The sequence below is a fragment of the Amborella trichopoda genome, chromosome 7, assembly GCF_054954075.1.
Source record: "Amborella trichopoda isolate Santa Cruz 75 chromosome 7, AtrichopodaSantaCruz75HAP2 v2.0, whole genome shotgun sequence".
Taxonomy (NCBI): domain Eukaryota; kingdom Viridiplantae; phylum Streptophyta; class Magnoliopsida; order Amborellales; family Amborellaceae; genus Amborella; species Amborella trichopoda.
The window spans coordinates 363,236-376,981 of record NC_142342.1 but is presented as its reverse complement, the minus strand read 5'-3'; the positions used below and the strand labels follow the sequence as shown (position 1 = coordinate 376,981).

The following is a 13,746-nucleotide window of genomic DNA, read 5'->3' as shown; positions in this document are numbered from 1 at the left end:
GAAGTGGCGACCTCGACTGGGTCCTAAACAACTACTTTTTGGATTGGAAATCGACGCTGGACTATCTTTTGGCTGTTACCTTCACTTAAAAGGCTCTCTTTTTTCTTTTTTGGCTGTAAAACTTCCTTGAGAAGGTTTTTTTCTTTCGATTTTCTTTTGAACTTTGGAGCATCTGCGTTGTGGATTGCCCATCTTTCTAATCAATTTAAGGTTAACATTATCCACAAAAAAAAAAACATTCCAATCGAGACCAAGTCACTAAGTTTTTAAAGGTTTGGGTGTAGTAACCAAATCTGGGGTCCATCTTCAAGGAAAGCACTTCTCAGCCCTTGACCCACAAAATGGTTACTCTGGTCCAATTCCAAAAAAATTAAGACCAGACTTTAGCTTCATCCAAAATTTGCAGCAAGTATTGGAGTTCCCCTGTCCTTTCTTTTATTTAGAGTTTGAAGATAGGATCATTGTCTGCCCCATTTTGTTCAGGGGCAGAAATTTCCTGCAACTTTGTTACCACATCAATGCAATACAGTCACTCGTTCACACACACACACACACACAAAAAAAAAAAAAAAAGTGTTATTATGTAATTTATGTTGTTACAGAGTTTTTAGGGGTAAAACTGGAAATTCAATATTTAAGGAGAAGAATTCTAATTAGTTTCGTAAGTAACTCGGGTTTAGGCTACTTGGGGACCAAGTTGCAAAGAGATTTCCTTAAAAATAAATGTTATTGGTCTTTGTAGAGGAGGAGAAGAAGTTGATGGAGTTTTAGTCTTGAAAAAACCATTATTGGGGTGGACACCTTGCAGGCCTAAGAAAGAGCGAATTCTTTCATCTCCTTTCTTTTTCCTATTCTTTATTCTTCTTTAGATAAACCACCGATGCCCGCCCTCACCCGCCCTTTCCTCCCTTCTCTCGGCTACATCAGTAGCTAACTTATCAATATTACCTTTTCAGAGTAGATGTTTCTATTGGACCATCCAAAAACACTAAACACTTTCAGATTTGTCAAGAAATCCACTATGTTAGAAGAACAAGTGATTTTCAGGATACAAGTTCATAAAAACAAGAATCTTTAAATTTTATGGGGTAAAGGGCATGGTATCAAAAGACTGTGATACAAACATTCAAAAGCAGGAGAAATCCCAAATGTATTCTGAAATGAATAATTAGTTCTGTTTTATATATTTCCCAAAAATTCTACTTCACCACTTGAGCAACCCAAACTAGTACACACGCCCACCCCCAACCCCACCACCACCAACAAAAAAAAAAGATCTGTGTGCATAGGGGAACACATGCATTATATTAATAAACAGAAATATCAATCATCAAAAGACATACATATTTATTTAATAGAACGGCATACATTACCTTCCAATGAAGCAATCGAACGCAAGACCAATGTGTAGTATGGAGGCATACGGAATTGATATTCGAAAGCAATTGACAAGATTGTCCCCAGAACCTTCACATGCATGTATGATAGTTAGACAGGAGCAGTTTCAAAGTGAAATGGGTCTTTGAATTAAGATAAAAACCAAATCAATTCAATCATGAACATAAATTATATACAAATGTTGAAATAAATGCATTTAATTTGACGGTTACATCACAGACAGATAAGAATATAGTTAAGAATTTAAGATGTTTATGTGTCTAGGACCAACAGATGTATGTCTTAATGGAATGACGTGTATCAAAAGGGGATGATTTTGAATACTCTGATAGTTTGGGGCTATGGGAAACACCAGAAAAATCGATCCTCAACCTTCAGGAATACAAATTATGTCCTTTTCATTTCTTACAAATGACCCTGCTGATGATAATGACATACAAGGGAAATTGTCACAAAATGACCTAAAAATATGTGTATGTGAGTTTGTGTGTGCGCATTTTGTTAGCTTCAACATGCGTCACCAAAACTGACATCAAGTAACTAAAATTAATTTACTTTTGGAATACGATGGAATTTTTTAAAGTGACACAAGGGATCCTCTTCACAGACCTACCATACATGTAATGAGCTGACAACGTTCCCAATGTGGCATTCAATGCGTCCTCCATGCATATTGGATATCATATATACCATAAAAAATATTATTCTTATTATTTTTATATTACATTACCAAAACAAAAATTACTCAAAACTGATTTGCAAGAAAGGGAAGGGGTTCTCAGTCTAAAATTTATGGAGAATGGTAAAAAGTTCAGCATGCACGGGAAGTTTTGTAGTTAAGATTGAACACAGGTATGTCAAGCACACGCACAAAATATAGGGTCAAACAAATGCCTCTAACATGGTCTTGAAGGATCAGTTTCATATATTACAACGAACCCATTACATGAAATCACTCCACACACCATTGCGTGAAATACACACACTCGTACTACACTACTGTCCATAACTGTAATAGGCTAACATGTCTCACTCACCCGACTGAACTTGATGTCAGGCAGTCCATCCTTCCAGACTACCTCACCTAAGGAATCTTCCAGTTCCTGTTAAGGCCATCAATCTCAGACTATAATATCATGAATTTAGTACAGGAGGGAAATAATGTGGCATAATACTCTTTGCATAGGTCTTTGAATTGTTAAATAAAATGATTTTATTAAATATGACACATAACGCCCATGTAGAGTAAATTGCAACTTGAGAAAGAATTAAGAATCCGATACCATGGTGACAACTTGGACATTTGTTCCTGGCCTTATGATGTCCATTTGAAATAGATCACGCACAAATTCAGACCAGTCCCCATTTACAATGTGAACGATCGAAGCAAGCATTGCAAGCTGATGCCTTTTCTCCATCTGACAAAGCAGACCAAAATCAAGAAACCTGATGAAGAAACATCATAAGTGTCATCAATAAGCTACAACCAATAAATAATGTGATCTTATTTAGCCACCGAACAGCAAAGAAAAGATTTTAGCCAATCCAGATAAAGATCTCTGTTACTGTTCCAGTATAGCAAACATGTGTCTAAGAGAAATCTTGACATCTAAAAACATTCTTCCACATTCTAGGGTATAAATTTAAGTCAGAGACTATAAAATAAGAAACTAGCATATGTTCACTGAGAATGAGTGCAAAAAGGGTGTCTAGTCAGTTACCCAATTTGTCCGGCACGTGTGTATCGCAGATTTCCAGGGTGTGGATCAGCATGCAACAAGCCTGTCTCCAGAAGTTGAACAAGTGATGCCTCCACTCCTTTGTTAACCTTATTTGTCCAGAAGTAAACAATGAGTTATTCACAAAGTTAATTGTTTGAAATCAAAATCATATGCAATAAATGAACAAAAACAATTCCAGCTGAGTATAATAAGCAGGAACAAGTAATAATGGTTGAAATTTATTGTTGGAACTTCATCTTGTACCCTCTTCTTCTTGCAGAAAGTCTATATGAGCCACTCGGAGTCTACTAACTAACACCACAATGGAGAAAAATCATAAGAAAAATGAAAGTACCCTACGACTATTTTTCTTTCTCTTTTTTCATGTGCCCATGTGTCTAAAGGGAGATACCCAACTAATTTCCAGTGAAGCTTCTAAAAGTATATCTTTATGATGACATTCTCATCTATGAACCAATCTCCACACGTAATACTGTTAATATTCAACAGTGAACTTACCACTATTACATATGAGAAAAATTTACTTGTTCCTCATGTCTCTAGTGCCTCACAATAAACCTAAGAAAGTAGAAATGGAGTTCACAAGCGAAAGACTGGAACATAGAAATTTACAGTTTGCATGAGTTGCGTACTCAAAAGCATTCAAAGTACGAGACTTGTATGCAATCACAACAAAGGAATGCATACAGAAAATTTGTGATCCTCTCCAACCACTTTGCAGGAAAATATCCTACAAAAACAACATACATTGCTACATAACCATATTACCAGAACCCACAAAAAAATCAGACTTTTTACAGGGTAGATAAAGAAAGCCCCGCCAGACTTGATCAAATTACTATCTTGAACACTACAACCTAACAAAAGTCTTGAAAATGTGATGAGAAGAAATTTGGCTATGCATGGACAAGGAACCCTTCAAGATAAATACAGTATTTCTTGTCTGGCCAAGTAAGATATTTCTAGTCATTGATACAAACACAGAATTTCCAGATTGCGAGATCCGCACTGCATTTCGCCTGTGGGGCACCAAAGGAGACCTAATATTTGATCAATTGAGCCTTTTTTCTTTATGTTTTCATAGCAACACCTGTCTTAGGTTATAGCATAAAATGTATCCACACTTTCACTGACTGATTTTGTTGGTCATGAACGGTGCCCTTTTCCTTTTCATTTTTTAGGTTAATACAAACAAGAAGAGCAGAGTTGCATAGAACCAGTAGAATGACTCTCATGAGAACAGGCAATTCTCAATGAGATCACTTTGATTGCAAAGAAGAACTAACAACCTACTTTGACACTCGTTTACATCCCCAAACCTATGAATATATGAATTACATTCATTGGTTAACAACCCTATCTCATAAAAAATATTGGAAAGAATGCAAGAAAAAATAAACTAATGGTGAGAAAGCTTCTCATCAACAAAAATAAAAAATATGAATGGTTTGTTTATTCACAGAAAAAAATGTTTACTTAGCATGCAATATTCAATCAATATGGTTTTGACATGGAAGCCCATTATTGAGAACAGACTATATTGGTGCTCAACAAACATCAGTTGAGGGATGCAGCAATCAAATCCCTTGATAGAAGGGTTTCAAAGGGAAACAAATGAGTTATAACATTTAAGGTATTATTGGTGATTACTGACCAGATCAAAGAGACATTTTCTAGCCTCTAGCTGCTGTTGCTCTAAATTCCCAACACTCTGATAGTTCAAGCCTTGAGATAATAAAAGTAGCTCATTAGGTTTTTCGCCAGCCAACCATTCCATTGTTATGACTCTCTTTCCACTCAAGTTGGTGAACACTTTTGGAACTGCCATGAATGGGAATCGAGCGTGAACCTCCTGTAAAAGCCAGAAATATAGAACTTACAAGTTTATAAAGTTGACATGTACTGGATATACCACATAAGGCGATGCCACTCATAGACCACATTTAATCTATCCTCCATAATATAAGTTTACAGAAAATATGCCATTCTATATATATTATGGCATATAAAACTGAACTAATTGACCTTTCAGATGTAGAGCAGACTCATGTAAGCATGAAGATTAGGTGCCTATGAAGTATAATGACAACAGTTGAAACATTTCAGTAGAAATTAAAGAATGGTAAGGAAGACGAGATGCATTGACCACTTAATGCATAGACTGCTCGGTTCAACTGCTGTACATGACACATTACGTCACATTCTACCAATAAAATGTTTCCTTATGCACCACTCATCGATCTGCATCAATAACTGCCTCACTTCCCCAAATTGAAGCACTCTGGCAATCACTAAGAGAAGGATCTCATAAAATGGAACATGCAATATAAAAAACAAAGAAAAACCCATAAGAGAAAGCTCCGAAATGTGCCAGCTGGATGTGGGTTTACTGACAAGAATACTCAAGTAGCACATGAAAGGGGAATTCATGTTGACTTCACGATTGTCTAACAAGTTTACATGGAACAGTCAAAACCACAACACGAGATGCCCCCATCACCCTTGGGCCAATGTGTGTCGCCCGGTTTATTTGAGGGAGGTCAAGGGTTCAAATCTCGAAGTTCATTTGTCATGAAATCCAAGGCAACTTACCAAAATAATCCCAAAGGATATTTCATAATTCGATCTCTTCTAATATTTTGAGTCTGCCGTCTCATAAAATGTTTCTCTATCTCACACTAAAACGGTTAAATGGGAATAATCAAGACCTATACATTTGGTAATTTTCCACAAACAATGATAATCCAATCTTAGTATAGAGATCTTTTTGAAATTCTAGTCATAGATATGATACCACATATTTTTTGAGAAATAGATATTATACTGCAATGGCCAATGAGCAATATGTTTGGGTGTGTTTGGATCACTTATACTCCAGATAGAACTCAAACAGAACAAACCGAGACCAGAAATTAGTGAATATCATAGCTCTATTCCGTTGATTTTGGGTACAAAACCTTCAAATCAGTAGGAAATGATTACTGGGAATTGATGCATGGAGCTGACTTCAGTTGATGCCTTATGGGCATTAAGAGAGCTCACCAATGCTTGCATCTGGATATACAGTCTCATACCGTGGTCCGTGGTCAATTCAAAACGAGCACCTTAATGTTTTTCTTTGAATCTGATATTTGGAAGATCATTAAAGCTTTGCTTCAGAGACCTATGCTCCAAATTTCATATGATTAGGAATTCAAAAGCTGCATTCAGTAAAGTTTGCCGCAGTCTATTGTCTGGATGAATGCCAACTGCAGCAAAAATTTGACAAGTTACATATTGATATGAAATTGAGCCGAAACTTTGGTAATACATAAGAAAAGGGTTCATAAACATGTGGTTTAAATTTCATACAATTTGGACACCATTAAGGACATCTGCCAAAAGTTTGTCATCATAAACTTTAGTCAGGCCTAGCTGCCAACTGCCATGAAATTCAAATGGTAGAAATGATGTTCATTTTATCTAGAATTTTGCAAGGAAAATGAGGAATATCCCAGAAACTTTCTGTCCAAATTTCATAGGATTTTCAACACGATTTGAGGAGTCAGCACGATCCTCAATCTGGTCTATATGCCAGACTGCAGCGAGTTTTTTAAAATTATGTTATGCACGTCCAATTGATTTTATGAATTGAAGATCCGTTAAAGAAGGTTTCATGGGTGTATTGGTCAAATTTCATACAATTTGGAGATCGATAATGGCACCTATGAAAATTCCCTGCATCTAACATTTCGTCTAGCTACCAGACTGCAGTGAAAAGTAAGGTTTGATGTTTTTAAGCTCAACTTCGATGTGGATATCACTGAGATTGTTGAGACATCCTTTTCAGTAAGGTTTATGCTTCTGAGATGAGTTTTAAACAGGTCTGCAATATGCAACAGATACCATGGTGATCGATGTACTTTCAAAGAGTAAAAATCTGTGAATTTTCAGCATGAAATTCAATGAAAATCGATTGAATTTATTCCTCTCTGGCTGCCCAATCAACATATACTGGCATCAGAATTGTAGAACTTAACAATTTTTAGTGACCTGACGATGAAATCAATTGATTTTCATGCCCTGCTGCCAGACTGTATTCACTCTGGCAGGCAGGCTGTCTGAAACTTCTTGATCCGAATGTCCTGTGATTTGGTGTTTGGATAAGCTTGGATTCACAAGTTCCCTATCCTTTCAATTCCAGAGCCGAGGTAAATTTCTAGGGAACACAGATTTGGACGAGGATACACTTCTAAATTGAATTAGGAGTTTATCTGCTCCTAGAATTCTCAGCCTCTATACAAGTGGACTTACAGAGTGAGCAGTACTGGTAGCTAGCTTACTAGTATTCGCCAAACCAATGCCAAAGTTGTCTAGCGTCAGAGATTTGATCTTTTGCAATTCTCAGCAAGCTACTCATTTTAATCTGTAATTTTTCTTTCCTTTGTGTCTCTGTAAAAGATTTGTAAACCCTGATCAAGGGTCTTTCAGGTTGATGTGAAGTATAGAATAACAAAGAAAGAAGGTACCTGGGGTTCCTTGGAACTCTTCGTACCCAGCATACTAAAAGAAGACGAAGAAAAAGCTCTTGATTAATGAATTCAAGGGTGTAATTTATGATGTGATTCATGTGCTTTTGACTATGGTTTTGTTTGTCTTTCCAATGGAGTTCTCTTGTGGAACTGCTCAAAGTACACATTCAATTCACACATAATGGTGTAAGTAAATATTCCTGAGTGTTGGCATATTACTTTATTGATAAGGTTTTATCTAAAGCATTAGCACATTCTGAGCCAAGCATTAGAGGTATTAGATAGTTATGATGGAACAGGAACTACGCAAACTATTTAATTACAACCATTTTAATGAAATTTTAAGGAATTCATGCAGAAAAAATATCCAAGAAATACTGGAGCTTTTTAATTTAACTGCAATATTCGTACTCTTCACGCCATAATGTTCACAATTAGAAATATATAGCATAACACGCTTGAATTTCCATATATGTATGCGTCTGTTTCTGCACATGCATACATTTATACATAGAGAGAGAGAGAGAATACTGAAATGAAAATTTTAATGCGCTACTCATAAGTAGTTCAAGTTCAGACAAAATTATGTGTGCAGGGAAAACCACAAGAAAGAAATTCCAGAGGATACTCATGGTTAAACAAGTTTAGCTCAATTCATGGGACATTCTCTGCATAGTTATTTCACCTTTTTGTCTGCCTCTTCCCTTCTCTCTGCCCGCTCCCTCTCTCTCACTTGCCTCTCCCCACCCTCTCCTTACTGTCCTTCATTCTTTCACTTTCCATCTCATCCCACCAATCTATCTATGTGTGTAGCCTTTTCTTTTGTATGTATCTATTTTACCCCTTGGTGCAACTTGATGTATATATTATTCTCTATCAATAAAAAGTCGATGATGATGAATAATAGTAATAACGACAATAACAACAGGAACAATGATAAGTATAATAATAATAACGCAGGAAGAAGGAAATTGTAGCTGTTTAAGCATCGAAAACATGACATACCCGGAATTCAGTGGCATTTGCAGCCTCTAGAGTGTAGTCCAACTCCCCAAGTAAGCCTTTCCCAATCTCGTCAGCATATAAACAAAGATCACTCTTTCTTTTTGCCACTTTCCTCAATAACCCTAACTGCAGTAGCCCATAACTTTTAAAGTTTGTCCATATGATATCACCAAAAAATCAACTATGCAGAGAATAACAGTATGCTAATAGGTTTACAGCCTATACAACAAATTTATTCTTTTTCACAAAACAAAAACTACCTTGCTAAAGTTTGTATTTTAGAAAAAGCTAACCAAAGATATAGCCAAAATTCAAAAAAAAGTGAACACAATGTAGGCACAGAGACAAGAATCACACATAATGACAGCAATACTGATTCGCTGATTTCAGGACCCCTTAAAAACAAGAAGTGTAACAACCATAATGGAACAGAAGCTAGTATTGATTGATTTACCATGAATCATGTTCCAAATTGTGAAAATAAACAATTGTAAGAACCATGAAGATGAATTACTGAGAGTTCAAAGCCATCTAAACAGAGGAATTCTACTCCAAGAGCCAGAAGATAGCAAACTCCTCCCAGAAACACGAGAGAAAAAAAGCTTCCTCCCATTCGCATCATCAGATCATAGAAAAAAAGCTTCCTCCCATATGTGTTGATAGGATAAAACAAAATAAACTATTCATGTAGAGGGAAGAAACTATAAATGCACAAATAATGATTGTACAGGTCTTGGACATAACGTACACCAAGGCGGAGAAGGTAGACATCTCGCAGTACAACATGATTCAATCTAGGCCGTTGAACTTTTACAGCAACAGTCGAACCATCTAAAGTACAGGCACGATAGACCTGGAAACTAGCCAGCAATACCAACAATGTCAGAAGTTAATTTCTTAATAAATAGGCACAAAAAGCCACTTACTGATTTAATAATCTTTGTAATGCAAAAAGAGAAAAAGACATATAAGACACAAAAGAAACTCAAGTTGAACTAAGAGAACAATGTTCCCACACAGAGGCTTGCAAACTCTAATCAGAAATTGACATTCAACATTTAAAAAACACCAATATCCTCAATAAATTAATATCTTATGAAATTAATGACTCATTTCCATGCATGACAATCATAATACAGTCAATTAGGGGTAGGATGTTCCATTAGTTCAGTTTATGCACATTGTATCATCAAATGAAGAAAAGTAATAGCTTTCTGTAATAAAGAGAGGCCTGACATAAGTGAAAATCGCAATCTACATAAATGAAGACCTATTCATAGCATAACAGGAAGTGAGAATTTGAGCATAACTTGGGAAAGGTAAACATCATGACAATCAATCTAGTAGCAATGGAGATCCGACAAGGATCTAAGAAATCTGGAGATGAAGAAGCAGAGACGCCGGCGTCTCCCTCCCTCCTCTCTCTCCTCTAGCTACTGGAGTGTTATCTATGACCTCTACCCCAAGCCCTCCCGCCTTTCTCCCGTCCTCCTTCCAAGGCTCTACCCCCCCTCCGGGCCTTCGGTCCCTCGCTCTCTGCACTGAAGAAGTTAGAAGTATCTCCACTAGCCTCTTTTCAAGTGCGTTCAGAGGCTCCCACCACCTCTTTCCTTGCTTCCTACTCACATGTAACAGCTCGCCCCTCGTCTTCTACTGCTCCCACTGCTTCATCAGTGGGCATAAAGGGGATTTCTTCCACTCCCTGCAAGGCCTCCCCTTTTTGCCCCTTCTTCGTCTCCATCCCCCCTGAAGAGTCCTCCCTTCTTGAAGCCAAATTCCTAGCCTCTCTGGTTGGCACGTTCCAGCCCCCTCGAGGTGATGCGAGAGGCATAGAAAAATGGGCTCAAAGCAACTGACAGGACCCAAATATCACAGCCGGGCCTATCTCCGGTGGGGACTTCCTTTTTTCCTTCTCGTCTATAGAACAAGCCCGCCAAGTGTCACAGAACTCCCACCCCCTAGCCTTCAAAGGGGCTAATCTCGGGCTTCGTGAGTGGACCCCTCTGGAAGGTGCCTTCAGAATGAAAAAAATTTGGCTCACCCTACACTACTTGCCCCTCCATGCGTGGTCTACGTCCACGTTTGGGAGAGTGGCGGAAGCCTGTGAAAATCTGATTTCAATCCACTGGAAGTCCATTGAAACCCTCCCTCTTGGGTCCATCCGTTTGCTCGTGGAAGTTCTGGATACAAAGCTCATCCCACCTAGTGTGTGGATAGAAGCTAATAACCTCTTCTACCCCATCTCTCTCTCCTGGTCGGAAGCTTCCTCCCCCCCGGCCAATTTCCTTGATTCTCCGACTTCTCCCGTGGTCAAGGGTCCTTCAACCTCTGCCTGGACCACGGTTTCCCGGAATCCTAGCCATCACCAGCGGCGTCACAGCCACCAACCCCCAGTTTTCGCCCGTCTCGAGTCGCGACGGTCCCAGATCCTTTGCACTTCGCCCCTCCTGGCAACCACGTGGCGCACCCTTGGGTCTTGCCTCCACCCATACTCCACGCCCCCCCCGCCCCCCGCACCCCACACCACCACAGGAACCTCTTTTGGAGCTTCCTAATTCTGGTTCCCCACCTTGTTCTCTTACTTTTCAAGATCTACCCAGAACTTCTACAGCACCCACCTCTCCTGCAACCATCTCTCGCCCCTTGGCTGCAGCGGAAGCCGAGAGGGTCGACAAGAATGGGGACCATAGGATGGCAGATAGAATGAAGTATATGTACCAGGTTATAGGTTTCGAATACTAGAGCCCGGAAGGCCCGACGCACATGTTCTTGCAAGCAGATGCTCAAAGTCGAGCCGAGGTGAGCGCAAAAGGTCAAAGAGAGCTGCTAAACCTCTTCTCCTCTATCAGCTATGACAAACACCCTACTTGTGCCTTAACGCCTTCCGCCACACCGCTTATTTCTCCATTGAGGCAATCAGCTAGGATTGCTTCCCCTGATGTCCCTCCTTCTACCAATGCAGATCCTTTCCTGAAATATTAGAGGGTTGGGACAGAAGTCCAAAAGGGACACTGTCAGGGATTTTTCTATCAAACTTAGCCCTGCTATCTTAGCCTTAACAAAGACCAAACAAGCAGAGCCAACCTCCGGTTAATCCGCAGTGTGTGGGTTAGAAGACCCTGCCAATGGGTTAACTTACGGGCGAAAGGGGCTTCAGGAGGCATCTGGGTGCTTTGGAACCCAACCGAGTACCATCTCCATTCCTCCCACATAGGAGCCTTCTCTGTTACGGTCCTCCTCTCTAGGGGTCTCAGATGGCTTTCCTTTCAAATTCTCTGCTATTTATGGGCCCAGCTCCGTTTCCCTCCGTCCACGTCTCTGGTCTGAACTTGAACTGGTCGCCTCTTGACCCCACTCTGCGTGGTGTTTGGGTGGTGATTTCAATATCACCAAGTGGTCCTTTGAAAGGAATCTCAATCCAAACATCTCACAAGGAATACTCGACTTCTCTGACTTTGTCTCTCGCCATGAACTTTTAGACATTCCTCTCCAAGGGAATGGTTTTACTTGGTCAAACCATTCAGCTCAACCTTCCCTTGCTAAGCTGGACCGTTTTCTACTTTCTCTGGATTGGGAAGCTGCCTGCCCTGGCTCCCATGCCCTCACTCTATCTAAACCCACCTCGGACCACTGCCCCATCCTCCTGAACACCCTGGCCATTCGAAGGGGCCTGAAACCTTTCCATTTCGAACTGGCCTAGCTAGAAGAACATTCCCTTTCTGACCTTATCCCTAGCTGGTGGTCCTCTTTCTCATCCCAAGTATCGGGTAGTGCAGGTTTTAAGCTTCAATCCAAACTCCAACTTCTGAAAAAATCTCTCAAAATTAGGTGCAAATCTTTACCAGGTAACCACTCCCAATCAAAAAACTCCCTGCTCAATTCTATCCAAGAGCTCGATGGGGTAGAAGAGTCCAGACCCCTCACTGGTACAGAACCTAACCTTAAAACACAATACAAGCTGGACTACTTTTCTACCCTTAAGAAAGAAGAACTCTTCTGGTACCAGCGATCCAGAGTCAAGTGGCTTAAACAGGGGACCTAAACACAGCTTTCTTTCACCGAATAGAAATTGTAGTAGAAGAGACAATACGATTTCCACCATCAGAGTGGACAATCGTTTTTTGACTCAGCCCGATGAAATAGAATCTGCCTTACTTGTTTACTTCAAGTCCCTCTACACTGCCCCTCTAGACCTCAGACCTAGAATGACTACCTTGGACTTCTTAACTCTTCTTGCTTAGCGGTCACAGTGGTTGGAACGACCTTTCTCTCAAGAGGAAATCGTCTATGCTATTGACCAACTTGCCAAAGATAAAGCTACGGGGCCGGACGGCTTCCCAGTCGCCCCCTTCAAATCCTTTCAGGATGTCGTTTTACCTGATTTCAGTAGCTTCTTCAAAGAATTCTACCATAGGGGGATCCTCAACTCAGCGATAAACGCTACCTTTATTGCTCTTGTTCCCAAAATTGAAGGCGCAGAGGAGCTCAAGGACTTTTGCCCCATTAGCTTGCTTAATTCCTCATGCAAAATTCTGACGAAGGCTTTAGGCTCAAGACTTAAGCTCGTCCTCCCTCTGATCATCTCTCTGTCTCAATCTGCCTTCATCCAAGATAGGCAGATTCTGGATGGGACAATGATTGCGCATGAGTGTCTCCACTCAAGGCACTTATCCAAGTAGCCAGGTCTAATTTTCAAAATCGACTGGGAAAAGGCTTATGACCACGTCGATTGGTCCCTACTAGACGAAACGATGGCTAGGATGGGCTTTGGTAACCGGTGGAGAAAATGGATGCAAGGATGCATCACCAACCCCATTTCTCTATTCTTATAAATGGGAGCCCGAAAGGTTTCTTCCCATCCCCGAAGGGCCTTCGCCAAGGAGACCCCTTATCCCCCTTTCCCTTCGTAGTAGTCATAAAGGTGTTCAGTAGGTCCATCTCCCGCCTTTATCAGAAAGACCTTCTTTCAGCCTTCCAATGTAGCAAGGCCCCTCGGTGTCTCATCTGCATTTCGGTGTCTCATCTGCAATATGCAGATGATACACTAGTCTTCCTTGACACTTCCCCACAGGAGATCGACAACCTGAGGC

At 40.0% G+C, this 13,746-nt stretch overlaps 1 protein-coding gene across 17 annotated transcripts in view; it reads right to left on the bottom strand.

Moving 5' to 3' along the window:
• ATATH8 (Protein kinase superfamily protein) overlaps positions 1-13,746 on the bottom strand; it is a 38,447-nt gene that overhangs the window by 17,663 nt on the left and 7,038 nt on the right. For 7 of the 17 annotated variants that reach the window (XR_016059305.1, XM_088871933.1, XM_088871930.1 and 4 more), the window contains exons 6-12: positions 9,405-9,509; positions 8,657-8,782; positions 4,795-4,992; positions 3,120-3,226; positions 2,682-2,844; positions 2,436-2,501; positions 1,374-1,467 (exon numbers count right to left, since the gene is read on the bottom strand). Coding sequence is in view for 14 of the 17 variants with exons in the window: in XM_088871933.1 (XP_088728059.1) it covers positions 1,374-1,467; positions 2,436-2,501; positions 2,682-2,844; positions 3,120-3,226; positions 4,795-4,992; positions 8,657-8,782; positions 9,405-9,509 (859 nt within the window). In the remaining 3 variants the exon portion in view is untranslated. Of the gene's footprint in view, positions 1-1,373; positions 1,468-2,435; positions 2,502-2,681; positions 2,845-3,119; positions 3,227-4,794; positions 4,993-6,182; positions 6,389-8,336; positions 8,525-8,656; positions 8,783-9,404; positions 9,517-13,746 lie in introns of those variants that run through there. The other 10 variants (XM_088871932.1, XM_088871940.1, XM_088871935.1 and 7 more) reach the window with 5 other exon arrangements.